Source organism: Dermacentor albipictus, chromosome 9 (assembly GCF_038994185.2).
Source record: "Dermacentor albipictus isolate Rhodes 1998 colony chromosome 9, USDA_Dalb.pri_finalv2, whole genome shotgun sequence".
NCBI lineage: Eukaryota > Metazoa > Arthropoda > Arachnida > Ixodida > Ixodidae > Dermacentor > Dermacentor albipictus.
Window position 1 is genome coordinate 16,263,267 of NC_091829.1, and position 26,831 is coordinate 16,290,097.

The window sequence follows — 26,831 nt, forward strand, 5'->3', positions numbered from 1 at the left end:
CCGGGAAATATCGGTCTTGACAGAGAGCCCTCAAAACACACACAGACACATAGACATCCTATAACCCGACTAAAAAGAAAAAAGAACACTGTTGAAGGCATAACGCTCTGAGGGGCTCGAAAGCGTGCAAGATAGCAAGTGCAATTCGAATGAATTTTCGTGACGCCTGATCTGAAACGAGGAGGCAATTAAGCGCATCATCATCGTCTCAGAGTCTTGTGTGTGAGCTCAATGTTGCTGATGCGCCATCAGAGGTCCGTGCTGGATTACAGAGGCCACTCAGCCGAACAGCTCAGACTCAATATATCCCACTTCCGTTGTCCCGAATTCACGCTTGCATGAATTACTAATGATAGATGTCGTGGCAGAGCGAAAAAGCCTCAGCGTTCGCATTAACTGTTACGAAGCACGATGTAGCCTGAATTAATATTGAGGTACCGTGCCGTTTCACTAATAAGCGCGTCATATAGAAAACGTTGCGATGATAGCTTTCTAAACTTCTAAGTTGCATACGGCGACTCTTTCGAACGTTGGTACTGCCCCACTCGAATTTTGTATGAACTAAAAGCGAAACAAAGCACCGTTCAACCATAAAAGCGAACCGCGAAGAACAAGCCATCGTGGAACAAACCTTCAACGAATTTTCGGCGTGGGCGCCACGTGACGTTATCACGGCGCGGCGTCAAGAAAATGGGATGCCAAGGTCTACCCCTGCCAGCGCCAACGTAGGAAATGGCTCGCGAGGAAATAGACATACAAATAGAAGACATTGGTGTCTGATATTAGCAGACAAGCCGCAAACTACTGATGACATCGCACATGACCTCGCAAGCCATGCGCAGGCCAAGCCCAGATATTTTTTCTGAGCTTCGAAAGTGATACGAAGCTTTTACAAGGACATTAGGAGTGTTTCTGTTGTCCACAATTTACCTAAAAGCCGCAAAACCTGTCATGCAACTCCAAAAGCTTGCAATACTTAAGAAGCCAGTGTCAGCTATACGTTTCGCCACGCTCTAAATACTGTGCTTAGTTGAACTCGTTCTTGGGACTCGTCTAGTTCGCACTTAAAGCAATAACCGTAGCGCTAACACTATGAACAAAAGACGTGTGACGGGAGGAACGCTACGTTTGTAGCGTTCGCACCATCATATTTCTAGTATATCTCGTGTTAGCGCTACGGTTATTGCTTTCGCTAGAAATTCTGTATACCGTATCAGTGGTGGAACAGCCATTTCACCTTTCCGTGCAGGTCCTGGCGCAAGCAAAAAGCCGATTTGGTGCAGCAGCAAGCACTTTTGGCGCAGGGTCCAACGCACGTGTGCTTACCATATACCTTGCAGCTTTTAACTGATATAGTCGATATGTTGTGGAGACGGGTTTACGTGAGGCTTACCCTGTAAGCGCGGCCAGGAAAGGGCGCGATGCTCCTCCACACCGCGACGCACAAAGGGCACTACGGCATGCTTCGTCAATAGGGCGCCGAAATGGCACCACTGAGAGATCGTCAAGAAACGCGTGTTTATTAACCCAGGATGCAATACAGTGCGACAGTCACGGCTTGTGGTCAAAGGCTCACCGCAAGACCGATCGAATACGCGCGCCTGCACTGAACATAACATCATGCATTGCATCCATGCCACGCCATGCACATTAGGGAGTTTTGAAATATGGGCCGCAAAGGTTCTGCGGCCGCAAGAAAAAATGAAAGAAATGAAGATAGCGTCAGTGTCATTGCGCATGCGCGAGACGCATGCAAATAGGTTTTTGCGTTTGCGTCGGCAACGCTATTTCCCCGAAATAGCGCAGCGACCCAAACTCGACGCAAAAGCTATGCGTCAACGAATATGGCGGCGCCCATCAAAGTGCCGGCTCTCGCGGTGTGCCACATTTGACCTCATTCGCTAATGTACCATTCTTAACTATGCGCCACGTGCGATTATGATCGCAGCGGCCCTTTTCCAAAGCCCCGCAATCACCCATAAACATCGAAAGAGGTTAACTTTAATCCGAGAATGTAACATCCTCCTTCGGCAAACTCCGCGGTACCACGCGGGTTCTATCAACCCCGAAATGACGCACCAGCAAGGCGGCACAGCGACACCACATTGCACGTCCGCGGCAGAGAACGCTGCACGAATGAAGAACCGGATGACTCAATCCTACGGGAAGCTATGGACAGGCTTTGCTTCCTTCTTTGATGATGATGATAATAATAGCATGCTGCTAGCTTTGATTTCACTTTTCCTAGCTGCGAAGTACTGCGAAGCACCGACAAAAGCAAGGTTTCGCTCTTATGCATGCTTTGGCGCAGGCTCGGCGCAATTGCCCGCTAAAATGCCGTTTTGGCGCAGGATGGCACAAAGGCCCGCACTCTGCGCATTTTGGCGCAGCTGTTCCCCCACTGCCGTGATCGACGAAGGAAGAGCTTACTTTGTGATTGCGAGACGTCGATGAAATTTGGTGTGTTGGCACGGCCGGCCGGCGTCCACGTCACACAATTGAGCCGGAAATTTGTTCCTCGCGGTTCGGACTCGAACTTCTCGTGTTTTGAGCCTCCTATTTGCGCCGCAGAGAATTTCGTCACACTAAGTACTGTGGGTCAACCCTTACTCGCGTCTGCCTCATTGCTTAGTTCGGAGCGGTTGTATTACGCCCGGAGTCGTTTCAGTTCCACAAGCACATTTCCGAGTTTCCTCATCAAGCGGTTCGCTTCAACGTCTTGTGCCAAATAATTTCTTGTTTTGTGTGTGCGTCTACTTTTTAAATGTAACAACTATAACATAAATAGAGGGAGGGTAGTGAAAACGGCACACGTCTTTCAAGCCCGAGAACCAGCGTCTTTCTAAAATAATACCCCTGTCACACGGGAAGATTTAATGTCATTCGAATCGAATACCATTCGATGCATCGAATGCCATTCGATCTCTTGAGGTGCTACACAGTAAAATATAATGGCATTCGCAAATGGCAGCAATGACGATCTGGAACAAAATTTGTGAAATTCCAAAAAATTTTGTGCCTATTAAACGCGTTTAAGAACTTCTGCGAGTACTTTTAAAACTGACGAAAACATTTTGACGCCAATTACTCACAACTAAAAGCACTTCGATCAACACATCCAATATGGCCGACCGCCGCAACAGACTCCTGATGCAAAGAGTAATAGCGCTTGAGCACAGCCCGTGGTGAAAACATCATCGCGGCCAAAATAATTATTCCTTTTTATAAGTCTAAAAAATATATCTTCCGACTTTGCTGATGCACACATTAATTTTTCGCGTTGCATGTCGCTGTTGTCTATCGGAGGTGAAATGCGTATACATTCGGTTCGAGATCGAATGAGTTCCCCCAACTCGTTCGATGGTAAGTGTCATTCCATTCGAATCACATTAAATTTTCCCGTGTTAATCCCGATTAGTGGGATTATATGCGAATGCCATTGGATTCGAATGACATTAAATCTTCCCATAAGAAGCCAACAAACACTGACACCAAGGACAGCATAGGGGAAATTACTTGTGCGTACTTCTCCTTACTTGTGCGCACTTCCCCTATGTTGTCCTTGGTGTCAGTGTTTGTTGGCTTCTTATGATATGACTAACAAAAATCGGACCCCTCGATTAGCCCCCTTTCTTCTCGTTTATTAAATCTTCCCGTGTGACAGGGTATAAGTCGTCTCTGTCGTCATCTCTCCAGAGCGAGAAAAGGCTTTTTTTTTTATGAATGACGGAATTTTTTCTCCATTTTTACTCTTGGTAACAGTGCTTATCGCGTTATCTGATTTCGGAGTTGCAGAAGCAAACAACCCTATTTAGTCTTCGCTGCAGCGACTAGGACGCGTTCGAGAGCAGAGATATTGACCAACCATAGCAATTTCAATGCGGGGTCAGTGGCCGAAGACGGCATGATAATATCTTCGATGATAAAAACTACCTCTTTTGTGACAAATTCACAGCAAGTGTTCCTGAACAAATTCCCAAAATTCAAACTGTTTGAAACGTTTACATATTTTGGATGGAGTAAATCTATGCATTAAGGGTAGTAGCCAGCGCCATCTAACAGTCACCAATAACATCTGCTTGAACACAGATAATACAGATAATAGTACCAATAATTTTAAAAAGTTGCGGCGGAATCCACGAGGACTGTCCACAGTACGTAACGCGCTAGCATCGAATCAGTATAGCGACACAACGTATTGCCACCGTCAACATAACTTATGTATGATTGATTGATTGATTGATTGATTTGTTTTCTTCGTCACGGCACAGAATAACAGGAGGCGGGGGGGAAACGCCGTTCAAATGATGGCTTCAGGTATCCTTCGCCCTCTTTGTCCACAATGACAGCAGCTGAAAGACAGCACAATGTCAGAGCACTGTTATTTAAAGTGACACATTGTTTTGAATAAACATCGTGCCATAAAAGAAAACTGGAAACATGGCTCATACATAGCTTATACAACAAAGAAAGTCGCTGTAATCTCCTACACTTTGATAATACACTACCTAGTTTAAACAAGAGCCCCTGCAACTGCTCTACTATCCTGCAACCACAACACCGGAGCCACGCGGGACAGCCAGATATCAGAAGACGTGAGAGTCATGCGGCGAAAACAACATAAGGGGGAAGCAAGGGAGTCGAGAAGCCCAGACCTAACGTAACACTATAACAAGATCTGCTTCCTGGACACCGCCTAACTCTGTAATATCGTGAAACTCACCGTCTTGACCCCTCCGATCTCGCCCAAACAGCGTTTACGTGCTCTATTTGCGTTTACACGCAAATATTGCGGAATTCGACAATGTTCACGGCTAAACATGACGATGTCTAGAGCAGCGCCCAAGGTCTGCACTTTTCTTTGCATAAATGATGCATCCACAAGGCCAAAACAAATTATTTTGTGTACATTCGTAACTCTCACATTGATCTCCCACGTGCCAAAGTTCGTCAAAGTCTTTGGCCGGATGCCTGCTGCGATGGTTCAGTGACTACGCAGTTCCACTGCTGAGCACGAGGTCGCGGGCTCGACTCCCGGCCGCCACAGCTGCATTCCGACGCAGCAGGAACGCTCCGTCTACACCGTAAACTAATTTACAGCCTCAACTGTGCATAGGGGTTCACATTGGTTTATAACTCGCACCCTTATACTATTTTTTTTTGGATAGAAGCGTTGATGTTGTAGACCGACTTACACCCTCATGCTCTCTTAAGGGTGTAAATTAGTTTACGGTGTACGCTGAGATTATGACAAGCATTAAACTATCCCAGGTTCCCGAAATATTATCGCACGCCCTCCGTAGCTGTGTATGTCATAGTAGGCGTGTCCCTTCGAAAAGGTAAACCGCATCAGCAAATCGCTAAACTGAGCGGTCAAAGCAAATGTATCTGCCAACAGTTATACCCAACCAAAAAAGAAAAAAAATTACTTTGACAGTCTACAGATGGAAAAGTGATACAGGAAGGATAACGAGGCTTAGCCCGTTTGGCTGCCCTCCACTGGGGCACTGGGGTAAAATATGAGCAGAACGAGAGAACAGTTAACTCACGGCATTCATAATATATACAGCCCTCCTGTGTGCGCGCTCAGCATGAGCCACATCAAAACCCATCGGACTATTGTCAACCCTACGGCACGAAGTGCACGAACACTTAAATTTATTAGGTGAACTTGCATTTTACTTTTTTTATTAATTATATACGCTTTCCACAAAGCTGGTTTGGGAATTTCTGAATATCAATAGATAAAAAAGAATGGCTGTTCACGATGATCGATCAAAGCTAGTTAGCACATCTTTTATGGACGAATGAAACAAACAGAAAATGAGGTGGAGCAGCTACATTTAGTTGGCAGTGGATACTAATAAAATGGCTGTGGCTTAGGTAAGGTTAAGCCCAGGATGCGAAGCATACTAGCCTTTATTTTAGTTGTTGAACCACTGTTTAGCCTGGTGAACTGCTGTTGCTTGGCTATATTTGGTTCGGCTAGACGAAGAAACAACTCATGCATTACTGCTTCGCCTTCAAGAGTGGAACGCGACAGCGTTCCCGTCGACCCGCCAAGGGGTGTAAGACAATGGGCTACAGGGCAGCGACTACGCGCCCCGCATTGGACGCGGTGAGCGTCGAGCAAAGCAGCGTTCGGCGCGGCAACGAAATGTGCGCCTGAGCAAGAGACGCACGCCTTAGAAACAGCTCGTTTCTAAGGCAACACCGCATTCACTAGAGGCGCTTTTGTACCGCTTTGAAGCATCGTACTCGTGGCTCAGTGGTAGCGTCTCCGTCCCACACTCCGGAGACCCTGGTTCGATTCCCACCCAGCCCGTCTTGCAAGAGTTGAGCCAAAGCCACTTCTCCTCTGTCGTGACGTCACGGTGTCACGTGGTTTCAAGGCGACACCGCCGCGCCTGAGGAGCTGGGTTGAGCTCTCGTAATATGCTTCGCATAAAAATTAGTTCAGCAGCCTTCATATAGACTGTATACGCAGGCCACGTCTGGAACCTTGAACTTTTCCTCCCTTTAGCCCACTTTCTCGTTTTTCTTGCCTCGGCGAAGCAGCTCCGCCTAAATGAGCCTCTATTTCCACTCTCGAAGATAAGGCTTATATTATCACGCGTTGCCGTCTCCACATGTCCACTTTCTTTCCGAGTAAATGTCCAATATGACAAGCTATCACTCGTCGTGATAATGTGCTGAACAATACACGGATCGCGAAAGAAGAAAGACATCTCTGCACAAACGCGACCGATGTCACGTCTGTAGATGACAAAAATTATGCAGGTACGTGAAAGCTGTACAGAGCATATGCAAGCCCCGATTCGACATTGCAGCATGAATACAATTTGATTTTTGAAGCAGTTATGCTAAGTTAAAGCACTCTTGCAGCGCCGCGGTCGTGTGGCCCTTCACTTGGCACGGTGGCTGATGATAAGGCTAGTTGGTGATCCATTATCGTGAGCCTACAGCGCGAAGGCTAAACAACTATATAGACAAGACAACCACAAGCGAGGACTAATAATTTAGGCTTTATTATCTAATACGTCGAAGTGATACACAGCGGAGTGAAAGAGTAATATCAAAAAGATTAGCTACCGAAGACAGGGCTTGCCCTTGTACACTCTGTACACTCACAATAATATTTCCATTGGATTGCGACGATTTTGGTGTCCAAAGTAACGTGCGTGCTACTCGAATGCAGACAACTCGCCCGGGGAATATTTGTAAGAAAAAGAGTTGTGACGTCACTCGCGCGATCCTGTGGGTACGTACGCGCAGGCCGAGTCTGTATTGTTTGTCTTGGTGCCAGGCGTTTGTTGTGCCGACATTTCTTGTTTACCTGCCTTTTTTTTCTGCAAAGCTGGGTTCCGGCAGACCTTTACTGCCACGATAAGCACTCTTATCAGAACTCGTTTAGAGCGTTTTCGACGCGTAATAGTGGAACGTGCGATAAGGAGCCGTCGTCACCCATTCAACAGGCGCAGCTTTTTCATTTCCTCGCTCTGCTATACACCAGTAGTGGCGAAGGCAAGCACAGGTGACAACGTTAGCACCGTCGCACCTTCCTGACAATGCGACCTGAACAGCTGTCCATGTCTCGCGGTGAGTTTCGCAGCGTCGTCTGCTAATCGTCGTCGAAAGCAGACGGCATGGCCGTTGCGTAACAATAGCGTGCACCGGTGAGCGATCGCTCGTCCCATCTACGCAAGCGAGCTCCCAGCATCCACAGTACTGCACCGATTTAGCTAAGGCAGGGCGCCCTCGCCTTATCAGGTGACCAGCGCAGCTGTGCCGCCGCCTCGCGGACTCCGATTGCAGGATGCCCCCGGCTGTTGTTTGCCGCCAACAATAGGAAGCGGTGACAAGACAGCGCGGCTGTGTGCGAGTTCCCTTCCTTCGACCGGCGGTATTGCCCGCCTGGAGATCCTGTCGCACCGAGAGAGAAGAATGAAAAATGTAATAAAAGGGCGGCAAGCTGCAGGATCAGCGGCAGCTGGGACTTCGACTCCGGCATCCAAGCGACTTCAACTCCGGCACCCAAGCGAGCGTACGTTTGAGCGTGTGTGCGAATACGTGCAAGTGTGCGTTGCCTAGGCCCGAGAGCTGTGATCGCTCACTATGGATTCGTCTTGCAGCACGGCCGAGTGCTGCGACACTCCGACGTTGAACGCAGGTGAGGCGCGTGTGTTTACATAACGCCGCGTCGCTCGCGATGCTGCCAAGCCGGCAAAACACGCCCCTAAATCAGTGGAGGGACGGATCGCGCAAACGTTTCATTTCACGAACCGCGCAGTAGCGCCGAAGGCTTGAAGGCGTTTGTGCATATTGCGGCGTAGGGTTGATAAGAACCGCGATAGGCGTTGTTGAAGTCGCCCGGACTGCTAGGATGTGAGCGTAGGCACCGAAGGACGGTTCGCTTTGCTTTAAACGGTAGTGATCACTCTAGTTTCGCAGTTGTCGAAAAGCGCTTTCTTAAAGTTGAAAACATGAATGTGTGGGTAGGACTAATTATGGCAGCTGGCGTCCCGAACATGAAAAATAGTCAAAGCAGTTTTCTCACATTTCTAAAATCTCCCCACGTTCATCATCATTGTATACCGTCGGTGTCAAAAGTTCAAAGGACTGCACGATATCAGAAAACGTTAAACTTCGGGAAATTTTGACCGTAGCCAGTGATGCTGTAGACACCCCACGTTATTCGCAAGGGTCTATTTGCATGCAAGCTTGAAATCCAAACATCATGATGAGCCCAGGGTACGGAAATTTTAAGCACCGCACGTCGCCTAATCCGCAAAACTTTTGACGCCGACTGTAACCGAGGTGGGATGCAGTGGTGGGGAGCGGAAGGTCGCAGCATGGATCAGGGTGATAGCTCACTGTACAGCTGAGAGATCACAGGAAGAACAGGCAGAGAAGTCGTCACTGGCATGCGTGCCAGTATTCTGTGGAGAAATGGGTAGTTATGACTTCTTAACGGTGTACTGGGATCATCGGCTCTGATGTAACATATACCTCCCTCTGTGTGCAGTTATTAAGCAGCAACAATGAAAACGCGTTTCGCGCGCTCTACAGTATAAGTCTTGGATGCCAACGCTGCGTGATCGTCTTCTCAGCCTGTTACACCCTCGTATTTTCCGTGATGTGCAGCGGATTACGCCACGATGACGAAACCGAGTGGTGTCCACACTCGTGGACCAGGGTGTCCATTAGTCTCACGCTCACCGCTGCCATCCAACACTACAACGGATGGAGAACCGTGAGAAGCACCTGGATTGCACGAAAGGATGCAATCAGCGATCATTTTCGGATGCTCTGTAAAATTTCGCATCGACCTTGTGTGCTCAAAAAGCTATACTCTCGAAGAAGTTACCTTCCCGTATCCAGTCAGAATGGTATCCGCATGCAATCAAGCATGCATGTTGCAAGCTGGACGATCCACTTCCCCGCTCTGTGCCTTATGCGGTTAAATCGCGGTGATGTGGAGCATTTCGTAGGGTTGCGCTTGCAGTTCGAAGAGGAAAGACCGACGTTCACTTTTTGCCGTCTACAGAATGGGGGTCTCCCACACTCTGTCTTTCAAGACGTAGTGTTCCCGTAAGGCACGCAGTAACCAGGAAAAAGAGTCCTACTGCGCCTACAGTGAAAGTCTTCCGCGTGTCGAGACACCGAGTTGATGCACGTTTGGCGAAAGACCGGCGATTATAGACAGCTTGCACATGACGTCACGGGCGCAGCTTGTCGCCGTGATGGTCCACCAATATGGCGTCTAGGAGGACGCCAGTGCTAGTCATCTATGTACACAGGCGGAACACTTGCTGGCCGAATACACAAGGCCGGCTATCCTGCAACACAATAACCACCGCTGCGCACGCAATTTTAAATGTGACCACAGGAGGAGGATTTTGCGGCGGTTTAAAAGCGAGCGAAATTTACGTCTGCAATATGAAGAGTTGCAAGAGGTCTACGCATGCTCTCACGACACCACTAAGCACATGTGCTATCGACATGATTTTAATAGAAAATTTGGGGTAGCATTTTCGGTGGATCTCTTTTGGAGCTGTCACTTTCAGTGAGCGTTGATTGGCTAATCCAGCGGACTGGATGCCAGTCGCTCCAGGGAAGCGTCACGTTGGACTCGACGTCACGCAAAAGTGATCAACCGAAAATACCACACGTGATTCGCAAGAAAGCGGAGATGGGTATAATACATATGTGCTGCGCGAAGGGAATGCGATCAATCAACCAATCGGTCAAAATGTTTATTTTTGTTTGCAAGGGGTTCTCGCTTTGGAAGGCAAAGCAAAGGGCGACGTTGCGTTAAGTGCACAAGGAGTTGGGATACAAGACGGGATGTCAATTTTCGAGCCGTCACCTATCTATAGCACGGGCAGAGCTCAGTTCACCATTTGATAAACCTCTCATCGTAGAGAGGTTTATCAGGTAGATAAACCTCTCATTTGTAGAGGCGTCGTTGATCACGAACAACTAACTGATTGCTGCGTACAATAACTGATGCCCGTGTTCGACCCATATGTAATGCGACTGCTCTCTTAATTAGGAATAGGCGGTGTGTGGAATCAGAATGTCAGCCACATGAGCTGTGGTTCGAAAAGCACTCACAAGTATAAAAGTGCGGGATATAAAATACGAAAGCGAGGGTTTCCGACCGACCAAATCTAACACGAAAGCTCAAAGGGAACGCGCGGCCATTTCGTAGGTAAATGATGACAACGCGCATGAATATACCTCGACCTTGACGCTGTAAATGCTGATCAACTTTCCGTTTCACGGATATACTTCTTTCATTTTATGAACACACTTCGAGATTGTGTGTTTGAAGGTTATGGCAATTTTAATGTCGTGAAAACACCTTTTCCTTGCGGACTTCAAGGTTGGTGACACTACGTCATTCGCGATTCTGCCTCAGCTCTGTAGATTTCAGGGGTGATAAGCGTTCATGTTGGCGGCCTCAACCCTGCATATTGCAAGGTTGCCGTTAGGGCAACGTCGGTTCGCTTTCATGAGCCTTGCGAATCTTAAGGTTTATGACGGCGTCCCCGAGTTTTCTCAAATATAGCTTCCCATGTGCGCATTTCTGCAGAAATCACATAATTTAACATGTTGGCCACCGTGAGAAGCCGTAAAGAAGACGGTGTTCAGACAATGTTGAAAAGGAATCAACAACAACAACGTTTTAAAAGAGCACTTTCGAAAGCTTCGATAGAAGTTGACTTTCCCGGAGGCCCATTTCTTTGATGCTAGCGAATTGTGCTTTAGCCCCAGGGACGTTTGTCATACCCTCTGCAATCTTCTCTGCTATACTTCCGCGCTAAAGATGCTTTTGCCATTTTGCTTACATATATTCTCATATTTATTCGCTGCAATATAAGGGGCGGCGATTTTTAAGTTTTACGGCGACATCAAAAATCACCTGCGACAGATTGCATAGTTATAGTCATAGAGGTAGATTATTAAAGGAGGTGATCATGCACGAGAAATGAAAACACACCAGCAACTAATTCACAAAAATTCACTAATTAACTTGTTAACTTTGCGGCACATATCGCGATTTACGAAACGTGGAAGCTATTGTTGCTTGTTCACATTTTCAGCAAGTGCGTTGTGAGCACCGCGCATCTGCCATTGCCACTAGCCGCGGGAGCTTATGTTCATGTAATGCGCCTATATTTGGCAGGAGTGGGCCATTGTCTGGGTCCGTGTAATGTACGCGTCCTTTCTCCGCGAGAACACGAGAGACGAGGGACGTATACGTGCAGTTGTGAGGACGCCGAATACGCTTCCAGGTAAAGATTACTCGTGCTGCACACATCCTAACCTATAACACGTCAGCATTTCCGAAGAAGCTTTCTTGTGAATTTAGTGTGGTTCGCATTCACAATGAACACATTGTGAGCATTCACAATGAACACAGCGCATTCACAATGAACACAGCAGACTCCCGTTAAGGTGAACCCGGCCGCTTAAGCAGAATGTTTTGCATGTCAAGAACACAGTGGGAACAGTTGTTTGTTTGTTTTCCTTTCTTAGGTAAAAATCAAAAGAAATCGCCTAACACGAACTATATACTCCGATCGAAATTTCGCGGCCTCCATGCACTGAGGCCAATTAACCACCCGGTTGAGCTAGAGGCCCTGATCGGCAGACTTGGCGGAAGCGAATCTTCTAGATCTCTCGCAAACGCGAGTTTCTGTGCACACAAACAGCTAAATGATTGCACGGAAACTGGCAGGCATGACGTCGAAAAACCGCGTTGGCGTGGCGCTGCTGAGCTCGAAGGTCGCGGGTGCGATCCCGGGCGCGGCGGCCGCATTTCGATGGGTGGTGACATGAAGAAACGCCCCGTGTTCTCATATAGTTAGCTACAAGCGTTAAATAACCATAGGTGGTCAAAACCCGGAGGTATTCCACACTACGGCATGTCTCATAAACAGATCATGCTTTTGTCACGTATATAAGAAACCAGAATTTATTTAGATTTATTCGCAAAATCGGAGGCGCGTATTACCACCGCCTCACACTAAACTGAACAGAGCTGCGTCCGTTACTTCGAGGCGACTACAAACGGAAACTTATACGAGTCCCGTGCAACTAAAGACTTTCTACCCCGACATATACGAGAGCGATATGTGCAAGCTATGCAAGTCTGTTAGAGCCACCCTTAAACACATGGTGTGGGGACGTGAAATATACCAAATAAAATGGCAGTCTCCCCAGAAAATCTACGGGCGCGGTGGTCGGCCGTGCTGCTCAGCTCAGAACTCCAAGACCAACTTTGGGCCGTCCAGCGAGCCAAGGAAGCCGCACGGGAGCAGCAGCTCCCAGTGGCCATCTAGGCGGCCCCAGGCCCGGGCCTCCCAATCGCCGGATTCCAAATAAAGTTATCACATCACATCTTGACACGGCCTAGCTGCGTATATACATAATGATAATATTCTTAATCCTTTAGTGAATTTTTGCTTGCAACATGAAACTAAAGAATGTTTTTTTTTTTCAGTCTTGGTGAAGTGTCAGCTTCTGTGACAGCGAACACATTTGCATAACGCCGAAAAGGAGTAATTACGCAATAGCCCCCCCATTTATCGCATATGCACGATGTCAGCGCAAACTCCAGCTTGATGATGCAGGACAGTGGTTGGCCCATCATCCTCGTGTTTGCATTGTCAATCTTTTGGTGAATTCGAACGTTATGTACTAAAGTGTCTCCATTTCGAAGCGCAGAACGTCAGAAATTAATAGATGGACTTTAGCGTAAGATGGCGCCACACTAGAATGCAAACGACATTTTGTTCCCGCAAGGACATTGGACAATAATACATCTTTAATTCTACAGATGACTTCTGTAAAAACAAACTTCTAATAAGAAACAGATTTTCAGCGTCCCTTTGAGTTCACCTTAACGGGATTCCACTACATACGTACTGAGCCTGCACGAGCACCTGATGCGCGCGGCTGACGACTCAGCACGGCCTAGACCAATCGCGCAAGGCGAAACAGAACACAAACTGAACGCGCTTTCGAAAAACTATATCCGATCGCGCCCCTAAGCGCAGTTACGGGTTTTTCCTTTCACAATGTTGAGGGCTCCTAGGATAATCGACAACTCTTCCGGGGTACATAGCCTCGCTATTTCATGGATCGCGCGCAGGGGAACAACCTACCTTAAAAGGATACGGACACAAAAGTTGGTGGCTGGTATTTTGCGTCAGAACAAAAGTAGAACTGCTGAAAATGACGAATTCAACAAGCTGCCTTGAAAAAAAAAAAGGACAAACAACTTGTGTTTTTCGATTTACTGTTGCGCCTTGCCTCCAAGAGGCCGCCGGTGGCACCTAAAATTTGACGTGATGACACCCCCCAACCCGCCGCGCGCGCGGCCAAGGTCAGCCACAGCCGTCGCAGGCAGGCTTTCCGGAGTGTCGGTCCCTTGCAACGTTCGTTTATCGCCATCGGCGATGTTCGCACGTGGTCCGCCTGAAACCTTATCCCCGTCTGTGCTCCGCGCAGGCGATGCGTGTTACACGCGCGTTCCCACGGTCGTCGATCGGTACTGACGCATTCGTCGCGGCGGAAACAAATGCCCAGACATCACTGCGCCCAAGGTTGTCATAACAGCAACGTCGGTCGTGACACGCCGCCGCACACGTTTCCCAGAGACGAGAAGGTGCGTAAACTTTGGATACGTGCCTGTCAGCCATCACGCCCAGCATGGAGACTTCTAAAAAACGGCTTCATCTGCGCGGACCACTTCGTCGACGAAGATTACGCGATCAGCCCGGATGTGCTGAAAAGCCTCGGCATGCCACTCAAAAGGCTCCTGTTGTACAATTCAAAGAGCGCGTGCTTAGTGATGCATTTGTAACTCTCAGCTGTGTTCGCCACATTCTGTTGCTCTGTGCAACAGATCCTCTCTCTTTCTGCAGGCATGTAGACGCAGCACTGACCGCAGAAGCACCTGTTGAAAGAAGGGAAATTACCCTTTCATTGGCTGTGGAAGAACAGATATTCTCGTGTTGTGACAGAAATTGCTCACCCTAGCTGCGGATGCATGTTCCTGTCACAAAACAATATAGTCGTGTTGTGTACACTTTCGCTGCGTTTAATATTGAATGAAAGCATATGAGCGCTTTTTTAGTTGATCAAATATACAAAACGCAGCCAGTGAATGAACGCCAGACAATAGCATGCGTGTGTAGTAATCTAAAATGCGCAGCGAATTTATATACATTGCCTTTTCACACGTTGCTTTTCAACCTGAAGCAAAAAATGACGGATTTTCATAGGTCTCTGCATGATCATGCGTCAGGTTTCATGACCTAATTGTTCGCGCAGCATTTCGCTAGTAAATGTCACAGCCCAAGTGTTTCCTTTCTATATATGGCTACAGTTTCGATGTATAGCTGAGTGATCTGGTCGACGGTTCCCTAGCGCCGCCGCCCATCTCAACGAGTTAAACCAGTAAATTGCTTCTAATGGCGTGAATTTGACAGTAGCCGTAACCACAGGGCTATGGAACGGCTGGAAAATTCTACGCATGTCGTGCCTCGTCGCGCAAAAACTTACCTACGCTGTCGAAAGCCGACAGCGTAGGTAAGCACAAAGCGACGAGCTACGACGGTATACCTACGATTCAGCCGTAATAGCCGCCTTTCTGCCTCAACATGCGTCACGAAACTAGGCATCTTACATCCTACGTAACATAACTTTACGAACCTCTGCTGCTGCACTTCAAGTTTACTCGAAAAAAGGCTTACCATCTTGCTGGCCCGGGCTGCCTGACCGGCACGTCTACGGCCGCCTGCTCGTCTTCGTCGCTTGACGCGGAAGGCTCGTAACCGTAAGCGGTTATATTGGTTATATTTCTTGCCAAGTCGGAACAGTTCTCGTCCGTGACGTCACGCCTTCCAACTCGCTTCGGCCGGGCGGCGTTGCGCGCGCCCACAAAAACGCGAAAAGCCATCCGCTGAAAAATGAGCTGATTGACTGCTTGTATTCGGTGTACTCGCACACTGAAAACTCATTTTCAGTATTTTCGTAAAATGTTCAGATTTCGTGTCCGTATTCCTTTAAGTGAGTGAAAACTTTATTGTAAATGTCCGGCGATTTGGCCGGAGTGGGGCCATAATCACCCCAGCCTAGATGACGGCCTCGAGTCCTTGGACTCGGGCGGCTTCCTCGGCGTGCCGGACGGCCCACAGTTGATCGGCGAGGTCGTGGCTGAGCAGGGCCGCCTCCCAACGCGCCCCTCGGTTCGAGACTGCCACGTCTACCCCGTTCGTCGGTGACTCCTGCTGCTCGCTACCGGTGCATGCCCACAGCATGTGCTGCAGCGTCGCTCTGGCTCCGCACGCTTTACGATTGTCGGACGAACAAATTTTGGGGTAGCAGAGGTGAAGCATCGCCGGGTTCGGATATGTGTGTGCGTGTACAATTGCCTCCAGGCAACCGCCTGTTTCCTGTTTAGTTTGGCGTGCGGTGGTGGGTATTTAATACTTCTGCTCACTCTGTAGTGTTGCGTGATGTCTCTGAAAGTGGTCATGCGATCCCCCCACGTCCGCTCCCGCATCGGTCTCGCGGTGGGCGAGACGTCGGGATTGCCGGCGGGCGCCGCAGCTCGGCATGCAACCCATTTCTCGATATATTTTTTTTATTTGTATTATTTTATTATCAACCCGCCATGGTTGTTCAGTGGCTATAGTGTTGGGCTGCTAAGCACGAGGTCGCTGGACGGAGTCCCGGCCACGGCGGCAGCATTTCAATGGGGGCGAAATTCGAAAACGCCCGGGCACTTAAATTTAAGCGCACGTTAAACAACCTTGGGTAGTCCATATTATACCGGAGTCCCCCACTACGGCGCCCCTCATAATCAGGTCGTAGTGTTGGCACGTAAAACCCCATAATTTTCTATTATTATTAAGTTTTGTCTTGAAGCCCTTGAACAAAACATCCTAAAGCAGAATTGTGATTGAGGACAACTGTGCAACGTGATTCCTTGCTTATTCTGTCGGACTACGTTATAACGCAGTGTCAGCAACGTCTCTGTGTTTTTTTTTCTTTTTCTTTTATTTTTGTCTTTTTTTGGGAGGGGAGGGGAGCGTTTGCGGGGGAATATAAGACCCGAACTTCACATCTCCAATGTTGTGTGGAAACATATTTCAGAAAGCTGAAGAGCCGAGTACAAAAGCTTGGAGGGACGACACGACAATCACATGCACGTTCCGCGTCCACCGCTTCGTATATGACAGCCAGCAGGTTTCCCATTGTCGAGAATGGGTAAACAAAGCATGTCCAAGTCTGCAGGTGTCCCTTGAACGTGCGCGGGCAAATAGAAAGTTCTGCAGCAGACGCGTACAAGACGGCTGTGTTGCGCAGGTAGGCTCACGTTACCTACTTGTAAGGGTTTCTTTTTTCATTTTTTTTTCAGCTAAATCAAGCAAGCAAGCTTGCATGCTTGGCGCGAACCCCGAGTAGATGACACAGACACACACACACACGCACATCCAATATATATATATATATATATATATATATATATATATATATATATATATATATATTATAAAGGCTGTGTCGACTCCTTTTACTGCCATTTAAATACCCCTGGGGTGTCCTGATTACGCAATGTATGAGAGCAGTCTTGGCTTTACAAATTAGCAGTGTGGTCGATGCATATTTCAGAAAGGTGACAAAGGCGCTGGTTGCTACGCAGACAGCATCTTGAAACCGGCGCTCAAGAGAATAAGTATCGCTAGATATACAAAGTAAGAAATTCCTTCGTGTGCAATCCTAGCAAATGCCTTGTTGTAGGCGCTGTTCACGTTTTTGCCGATGCGGGTGTAATGAGCAAATCGTTATACATGCATAGCGTTCGCCAGACTGAAGACGAGGGCTGGCAGTGCCCTAATCATACCTGCCAACCTTTACGATTTCATCGTGAAATGACCTATCAATGCGATTATCGTATTGAAATCGCGGTGTATCAAACTTTTACGATGTTTCATTCGCGTCTAGTTAAGAGCAACGACTGACTTCAGAAGAATTCAAATACATTGGTTGATCGCTTTTTCAGAGCCCGATTCTTCGGACCTGCCCACATCAACGACATGAAGTTATAGAACATGTGTAGTAACGGCGACCCAAATTTCGGCTGCCATTGCACGAATATTTCATAAATACTGCAAAAACGTTTCTCTTTGGCTGTGATGCACATCATTCTTGCTGCGACTGTAAGAGCTGAGAGCCTGTTCACAGTGTCACTGCAGAAAAAAAAAGCGAATGTCAGCAAATCCTTTATAAACAATCAGCATGTTTTATAACGAAATGACAATTAGTAGATTTCGCCAAACATTAGAATTTTTCAGCTTTGACTGCGGTATTTCTTTTATTCTAAGCTTGGCACGTCTACTTATCGAACATGCGCACGGCCATAAATACCTTCGCTGGTCGACTTCAACGGTGGCGTCAGGGGTGACTGCAACCCTTCCTCTCTTCTTGGCGTCGCACCTGACATTTTCTATGAAAAGGAAAGGAGACAAACAATGGAATCTGTAATGTGGGACGAGCAACGACATTTCTGTCTCAACTCTTTGTTGTGCCTTTTTAAGCACGAACCGCGCGTTCTCTTCAATCACATATATGTCATGTTTGAATTTTTCCCAATCCCTGAGCGGAGTTCTATCTCGGCCTTTAGCCACAATCGTTCTCTTTTGCTCGAGCAGTCGGACGGAAACGACTCTTTTCCCCTTGCTGGGCACAACAAAAAGGGCAAGAAGATTAGTCACACGAACTCTTATTTAAAACATGGCAACGAAAGTAGCACTGACACATACGTTATACGTTTGGAAAACTGTACTACATGTTTCTCGAAAACACACATTCATAAGACACTTTCATTTGATATTAAAGCTGGTCTGAAGTGCCGGACTTGCCGTCAGTAACGTTTTGTGACGTCATGAAGCATGGATTGTGGGGTTGTGCTTGACAAAACCACGAATCATTGCCAAAACCATTTGATGAACCCCCAATGCACGGGACACAGGCGTTTTTGCATGCACTGGTACGTAAAGCAAATAAAAGAAATAAACGCGTTCATTGCAAATGGTAGTGAATGAAAGTGAGGGCTAAGGAAATGGTGGCGTTAAGCAATAATCAAAATAGAAAAAAAGAATTACGAATCGCGAAACAACGCGAATTAATGTGGGAGTGATGACAATTAACGATATAGTTAGACAGAGGGATGCGACGAAAACATGATGTGGTGTCAAGTAACTTTCAATCTTATACACCTTTGAGCAGATGTGCTATTCGCTATGTGCACTGGCCTGTTAATTCTAGCCCCATGACATGAAATGGCAAGATCCACAACGGTGATAGGCTAACAGTCTGGAGAAACCCGAGTGCACTATCTGTTACGCAGCCAAAGACTCTCGACTGAAGGACGCACTGCTCCCTCTTTCTCTCAGGATGGGAGCGCGAGAACGAATGATTTGTGGTAGTTATTGACAAAATTTGACGTCATCAGTTGTTCTCCCCACCCACAGGAAAGGTATTGTTTCCATTACTCGCCCTTACCATCGCCAATACACCTGCATAACAAAATGGTGATTTAGGCGCTGGTGAAGACTCCTGCAGAAGGCCAAGTATAGACTGGTGTTTATATTCTGGCTATTTCACTTCTGCAAACGCAAAAGCGAAATGCCGTAGGTAAAGCGAAATTCCGTAAGCAATGATACATTCGCCACCTCATGACGCCTCAGCCTCTATCCGAAATCAGTTTCCGACCTCTGTGGCCACGGGATAAAATAGCGCCGTATGGCGCGCAGTCGATAACAAAGAGCTCCTATCGATGAAGTGAACACAAACCAATCGCTTCGGTTCCACTCCCCGGCGTCGTCTGCTTCTCGCTTCGCACTGCGCAAGCGCGCCTACTGTTCGTTTTGTTTTATTTTGTTATGCTGCCGGTATCGATGGCCGTGCGAAAGCGCAGCGAATGTGGAACGGCGCGAAAGGCTGCCGCGGCTACACAAGCAGACGACGACAACGAAAACAAAATGACAGCAACGCCGGCTGCCGCCGTGGCGCGGCGCAGCGAGCGTCAGGGCTCTCGTGCTGCGGCAGCAGCCAGCAGCAGCGAAGCAGGTGGCACCGGCGGAAACATGGCGGCACCGGACACAACGGTGGGGTCGCCGCCTCCCCAAGATTCGGAAGACGCCCGCCTCCGGGTCTCGAAAATTCTCGCCGAAGACGTCGACGCCGCAGACCTCCACTGGTCTCTGTTCGTGGCCGCGCTGCGCTCGTACCGCTACGACACCGTGCTGCGACCTTTCCCAACGTCGTTCGCTGATCAAGCGACAGACACGAAGCGCATCGACGAGCTTCGCGACGTGGCTTCCAGAGTTCCGCCGCTCGGCGCCCTGTTGACCGCCGGCTGTGATGGCGCCAAGTCATCAGCAGGCACCGCCGCGAGAGTTCCTCGGGAGTCCTGGGAGCTGCTACTCTGGGTCCTCACGTGCGGCGGCGTCCGTCTCAGGTCTCGAAAGAAGGAGGACGTGCCCGAACTGATCGGTGACTCGGCCGTCGACGCCGTCTTCGAGGTCGAGCACAGCCCGCAGGTCGACCGGCGCTTCGAGGGCGCCCGCGGAGACCGCGAAGTCTTCTTCGCCTACCACGGCTCGCGGTTGGACAACTTCTACTCAATCCTGCACAACGGCCTGCTGGCCCACATGAACAAGAACTCGTTGTACGGCACCGGTACGTACCTGTCGAGCGAGCTGAGCGTCTCGGCCACCTTCAGTCCGGCAGGGTACGGCTGGCAGCACTCGCGGGTCAGTCCCGAGCTCTCCTGCGTGGCCATGTGCGAGGTGGTCGACCATCCGGACGTCAAGTGCCAGGACAGGTGCAGGAGCAAGTCCTCCAGGGCCTACGCCGAGGACTCGATGGGAGGCAAGGTTCCGGAGAAGTACTACCTCGTGCAGAACAACTCCGCGGTGCGCGTCAAGTACCTGCTGGTGTACACGGCGGTTCGGCCGCCGCCCACGCCGCCCACGCCGGACGTCTTGCCGGCCGGCACGGCGAGGCCCGGGAACGGGCCCTGCTACTCGCCGAGTTGGCACGACTTCCTGTGCAAGAACAAGTCGTGGCTTATGGTTGCCGCATACGCGGCGCTTCTGTGCGGCATCGGGCTGTCAAGTTCGCGCGTGGGTCACAAGCTCATGGTGAAGCTGTTCTACTAGTGACGAAAGCTCGGCGCCGGTCGGCCTGTCCGGCTCTTGTCTTTGACACGGACTAAAGAATGGTTAACATGTTAAATTGGTGGGCGTCCGCAGGTGTAACCTCACGCCTAAAAGAGAACGCAAGGATCGATGTTCCCACAGAAGGTAAACGGGAAAGCGAGAACAGGAAGAAATTGGCCTTGGAGGCCGATACCGGACCTCCGATGACTACTATGATTTTTTTTTTTACTTGCAACACTAGTCGACAATTTTCATAAGAAAGACACTTTAAGAATTTTCATCAGTGTGAAAAATGTGTGACAGGGTGTGGTGCTAAAAGTGCCTTTTTTATACAAATTAAGGTGCCATCTGCCACTGACGTGGTATCGTGGCAGCTGTCCTTACGTCGTGTCCGCTCTATCCAGCTCGTGAAGTGCCTTATCGAGTGGCCTGTGGGCTTATTAGCCGCCGTTTGTTAAAACAGGGTGTCCTTTTTTTTTCTATTACTGTGTGCTGTCATCTTGCTCAAAATAAGGTGCACATGTAGCTGTCGACGTGTATTGTACAGACGTATTTTTTTTTTCGATGCTTCTAGAACGACGTAGTCAATAACGTTATAGGAGACGTTGTTCTAGTGGTCTCTCAGCCTCCTCCTTTACGTACAGTACAAATGTATTACGTCGTAACTGCAGGTTATTTCTTTACGCCTACATACTTTTTTTTTGTTAGCGTGTTTCAAAAACCTTGACTAGGACAACCGCACGAAGGTCATTGGACCATCGCCGTGTAGATTTTTGTTACGTAATTTTAAAGAACACGCCGGCACTCTGATGCAACGCCAGCGTTCTACTCGTCGTTTTTACTCAGACTGTTCTCTATCTTTTAAAGGGAACACTGCTCACCCATACGGTTGCGGTAATATATTTTTTTTCTTCTTCGTCCTCAGTTTTGTAGGCTTGCTGCAGCGTCGCAGCTTGCGCTTGTTGCTCAATTACGTTTCCTTTTTCTTATTTTGTTCCCCTTCTCTCTCTCTCTCTCTCTCTCTCATTTTTCACGGAAGTGCTGCTACGAACCTCGAATTCGTGGGCCAGCGCGGTTCGTGTATGTAATGCCGTGACGCGCTTGCACGGCACGCATGCCGTAAACTAGCATGCACCGTCTAGGCTGTGCTGCTGGTTGGCATCTAAACAATGTCGGCGTCTAACAGATTCCTTTCAAAATGTCTCCCAAAACGCCGGCCGCGACTTTCGTTTTTCTTCTTTTTCCGTCCTTTGGTTCAACACTCTCGCGTTGAAGATTGCATGGCGTAGTTACGCCCTGTAGTTAAAAAAAAAAAGAGAAACACCACCGAGGAGTCAATAAACTCTCTACTTTATTCACGTTCATGTATCTCTCTTGCTTTGACTCTGTCGTTCTCCTTCAAAGCACACCATTTGCTTCTCGTTGATTGTTTACTCGCCAGTGCTTTCACTTCTATACTCGCCTTCTGAGCATGCGTCGGCTGCGTTTATGTTACACACGTACGCAGACGTCTTTCAGAACGCTTAGAGGCTACTGCCTGGCTGTCTATAGACTGTAGCTGGAGTCTCTTCCATAATACTGTCACGTACGAGTTTGTGCCGCTGTGGACACAAGGAAGTTGGGAGGTGAAGAGGAGGTTGAAGTGTCTCGAAGATCGGCAGATGGTGTTACCCAAGGAGGTTAAATAACTTTTCTTAAAGAAAAAAGTTTTTCTTTAACCTCCTTGGTGTTACCCTGGCCACTGAGAGACAACCTTGTATCTGTATATATTGTTAATACATATCTTTTCTGCCCGTAACATTACCCTAACAATACCACACGTGTACACGATATTCATATTCGCGAACAACTTCCCTAGGCAATGAAGGGAAACATGATCTTGAATTGTAGCGCGAAGGGTGGTGGTGTTACCCTGGAAGCGCTACAATTCAAGATCATGTTACCGTACCAATTCGCCCAACTTTATATCCTTTTGAATGGAGGGAAGGCATGAGGGCCGGAGCTTCTGCAAGTGTATTACTGCGCCAAGTAGTCCGGAAACGTTTGGCAGAGTTCTTGATTTCTTAGAGCAAATACTGAATCTGCGTAGCCCCCACGTTCTGCGACGGTTTAGCATTGAATGTGAAAGAGAAACGCGTAAAAAGTCGAATTTCACACTCATCTGTGTGTTTTGTCTTATATTGCTGTTGTTACTTAAACTAACGCGTATGAATATGCAGGGCTATTTTCAGGAGCGCTTTCACTTGCGCACGCTTTGCCTCTGTAGCTTTCCATTCGCGGCTACATAAAGTTGATCGTGGGTATAGTACGGCATCAAAAAGAAGAAAAAAAAAACGAGTTTCGTAAGGCACACTTTGTTATCGACTAACCGACCCCGCCCCCCGAATTCGTTGAAGTTGAGTACGTATCCTTCATTTGGAATCACCATGCCTACCTTATAAAGAAGCCTAACACTGCAACGTAGAGCTGTTTGCTTCATCAAACACGAAAAAAAAAATAAGCTACCGAAGATCATCAAGCACAACGGAAACAAAACCGTAAGTTAATCTATGCTCGAAAATGCAGGCACTTCTATTCATTCTTTTTCCCCGCAAGCTTTGCTACAATCACTCTTGTGCGCTGCATTTTAAACCAGCCAATTGCGCATCCTCGCGACGCGATCACCAACTCCAAGTAGCGGTCTGTATATTCGCCCGCAGTGACTGAAGTCCGAACATTCTGAAGAACTTTCCAAATCTATGAGCACCCGTTCTTTTGTAATATCAGCACAATTTTTCATCATCGTCAGACGCATTAAAGCGCGGTTGAAATACGACATTGTCCTTTGTCGTTGCGCTCCCCTATGTAACGCCTGCCAGGATTTTAGGGTACTAGAACGATGAAAAGTAGCAAAATTCCTCATAGACTCTATTTTTGTCTACTCAGTCACACTGATTCGTTAACATTGTTGGTGCCTGCTGACTGTTGCGTCACCTATGGACAAAACTGCAAAACTGCAGTATAGTTCGCGCACAACAAATGGGATCTATGCACGCCCGTCAGCAAATTCGAATGAACTAAGACCCTCGTAATTACGAAAACGCTTTATTTAAAGCTATTCGTTGTCCTGACTGCAGTGCGCGCAGATGAAAACGAAAAAAAAAATAAAAAAAATAAATGTATCGGTTCTAAAGTGCATGCATCCGCCGTGGTTGCTCAGTGGTTACGGTGTTGGGCTGCTGAGCACGAGGTCGCGGGATCTAAGCCCGGCCACGGCGGCCGCATTTCGATGGGGGCGAAATGCGAAAACACCCGTGGTACTTAGATTTAGGTGCACGTTAAGGAACCCCGGGTGATCGAAATTTCCGGAGTCCTCTACTACGGCGTGCTTCATAATCAGAAAGTGGTTTTGGCACGTAAAACCCCATAATTAAAAAAAAAATGAGTGTATGGTGTGTACTTTTAAATTTTGTTTCCACCGGCAGGCGCGTGTACAAATTTCAAATCTCCCGCCTTTCAGCCTCGCCTGCCCGCTTGCAGTCTAGTTTGTTTTTGCGATTGTTTGTAAGCACGCGGTGTTCCGAAACTTACGGCTCGGCGTGAGTGACCTTTGCTGCTTGTAAAAGAGCAAGACTTGCCACTTGAGTCTTGTTACTGTGAATGGTCGCGTGTCGTGCGCGGGTGCGTGAGAGTGAGGCTGAATTGATCCTTCCGGTCCCGAGTTGTACGTAGCCCGTTGCCATGGCTACACCCAAGAGGCAGGAGAGAGAGAGAGGGGTGGAGGGAGGGTGCATATCGGGCTCGCGCTACGCACTCGCACCGAAACGGGACATTCTGTTTTGCGTGACTGCACTCGGTTCTCTGGTGTACCTGTGTGCTTGTGTGTGTTTGTGTGATGTTGAGGATTTCATACGGCGACGATGTGGAATGGGAGCGCTACCTGAGAGGTAACCTCGGAGAAAAAGTTACGCTTATTTGATGTTGATGAATTCGGGCACGCTGAGCGCCTTATTAGTGGAGCGCAGGAAAAGAGGCATTCTTTAGCAAACAGCGCGAATAACGGGACACAGAAAAGAGGCACACGACACAGACGCTTCTGTGTACCGTCATTCGCGCTGTTTGCTAAAGAATGTCTTCGTGCTAGCAAGCCCGGCTAGCCACTATTCTGAAGGAAAAGAGAGTTGGGCGTAGAAATGTTTTGCACAAAGGCAGGCAACACAGTCACATGACGAGAACGTTCAAGGCGCAACGAAAAGACGCAAAACATAGGAACTTTAAAACAAGACGATTACTCGCGACAGGAGCATTTTTTGAAGAAGCTTCAAGTGTATAGGCGTATAGAAGTGATCGCGGAAGGGGTGCAAAGCAAGCGATAAAAGACCAAAATGATATACCGATACTTCAGTATATCGTTCATGCGGTATATCGGTATTCTTTATGTTCAATAAATTGTTCAGTTGTCAGTAAGCATATTGCCCTGACGTTCCTCTATCTTCCTTATTTTCGTTGCTCTTTAAAAGTTCTCATGATGAATGTCAACCAACTACTCCGCTTATCCACCTCGCAACACAGTCACAAAAACAGTGCTCAGGGCGAAACGCGTACTGCACATACAGCATACTGCGCGCGGCGATGATGTTATAGCCATTGGGCTTTATACGGAACATGACGGCGACGCCGACGGCAAAACTGCACCTGGAGCGTTCACCTAATCGCAGTAAATGCTTGGAGCCAGAATCGAAACGTAACTTGGCAAATCGAGCATCAGTCTTGGCCAGGGATAGCGTACATCTACAAAGGTCAAACGGCTGTGCGGTGTCAGATTGCAGATCGTAGTATCGCCTGCTGGAAACGACGGTTACGACGTCAGGTACTGTTAGAGGCGCTCGACGTCCACTTGAATATCAGCAATGCCTGCTTAGCCTTCCTTCCTTCCTTTGTTTATTTATTTATTTATTTATTTACAAAATACTGAAGGCCCATGCGGGCCCAAGCAGGAGTGGTAAGATAAAAAAATATCCCACATGCATCCAGAAGAAAACAAATGAAATGCTCACATCTGTGTTCAGAAATTAATCAGTTCAATTGAGTCACTGTTGTTTAAAAACGATAATGGTAGTACGTTCCAATCTTCAATAGTACGGGGGGAAAAGGAACATTGAAAGGCATTAGTTCTTGTTTGACATGGAGTTCATTATTCAGAGTGGTGATGTCCGGTTTGTCTTGTGCTTGTTGGTCGGGCATATGGAGCAGGATGGATCGAGAGTTTATTTTTGAGTAGAGAAAGAAATTTAATCCTTAGAATTTTCCGCCGTAGTTGTGATGTCTGCATGCCAAGATCGTGCATGATAGTTGTTGTTGAGTCAGTGATACGGTGCATGGAAAAAAAATAAACGTAACTGCTTTCCGCTGAATCCTCTTCAGTGCATTAATATTTTGTTTAATACGTGGATCCCAGACGGTGCAGGCGTATTCCGTTTTCGGCCTAATGAGTGATCTGTATGCATGAACTGTATGGGCGCGCTTGTTTTAGTTTATGATTATTATGATTATTTATAAATTCCATCTTATAGTCGAAGTGGCAGCGACCACGCTTTCACACAGATAGGTCGCAGGCAAGGTATCGCCAGGGATCTTTCGCTCATTGTTTGGACAGACGATCTTCTTGAAAAGCACGTCTCTGCGATGACGCTCTTGAAACCTTTCGTGAACCTCCGATGTTACGGAAGCTACGTTCTGGAACACGCTGTACCCTATGGGGGAGATTCAGCAGCCGATGACGTTCAACCTCGCCGTGTCGGGCAGTAGGAAGGGCGAATGCAGTAAAACGGATACCAAATAGAAACGCTGAAACAGGTTAGACTGAAAAGTACTGTTCGAAAAACTATATTTTCATTAATTTCGCGATAATAGTTGATCATTCGAAGAGAAAACGCAGATCATAGTTCAATTTCTTTAATCTCTCACTGGAACATTAGCACCGGCACGTCAATGTGACATCACGAAGTTAAAAAGTTTTCCTTCCTTTTTTTCCGTATTTGGGCATCATCGGCTCGGTAAAAGTTCGCGAAACTTGCCAACGTCAATCTTTATCTCTTTTAGAAT

At 47.9% G+C, this 26,831-nt stretch overlaps 3 protein-coding genes across 7 annotated transcripts in view; 2 read left to right on the top strand and 1 right to left on the bottom strand.

Annotated features, from left to right (window-relative positions):
- LOC135903681 (uncharacterized) overlaps positions 1-26,831 on the bottom strand; it is a 242,064-nt gene that overhangs the window by 29,832 nt on the left and 185,401 nt on the right. Inside the window, exon 1 of one of the 3 annotated variants that reach the window (XM_065434008.1) lies at positions 17,950-18,026. The exons of 1 other annotated variant lie outside the window; for it this stretch is intronic. Coding sequence is in view for 1 of the 2 variants with exons in the window: in XM_065434007.1 (XP_065290079.1) it covers positions 15,270-15,475 (206 nt within the window). In the remaining variant the exon portion in view is untranslated. Of the gene's footprint in view, positions 1-15,269; positions 15,491-17,949; positions 18,027-26,831 lie in introns of those variants that run through there. One more of the 3 variants, XM_065434007.1, reaches the window with a different exon arrangement.
- Positions 7,754-26,831, top strand: part of LOC135903682 (1-phosphatidylinositol 4,5-bisphosphate phosphodiesterase delta-1-like) — a 77,474-nt gene continuing 58,396 nt past the window's right edge. The window contains exon 1 of one of the 3 annotated variants that reach the window (XM_065434014.1): positions 7,754-8,044. In XM_065434014.1, coding sequence (XP_065290086.1) covers positions 7,945-8,044 — 100 coding nt within the window. In that variant the 5' untranslated portion in view covers positions 7,754-7,944. Of the gene's footprint in view, positions 8,171-24,565; positions 24,674-26,831 lie in introns of those variants that run through there. The other 2 variants (XM_065434009.1, XM_065434012.1) reach the window with 2 other exon arrangements.
- LOC135903679 (protein mono-ADP-ribosyltransferase PARP16-like) lies at positions 19,467-21,280 on the top strand. The gene has a single exon (XM_065434006.1). The coding sequence runs from the start codon at positions 19,467-19,469 to the stop codon at positions 20,745-20,747; it is 1,281 nt and encodes a 426-aa protein (XP_065290078.1). The 3' UTR covers positions 20,748-21,280.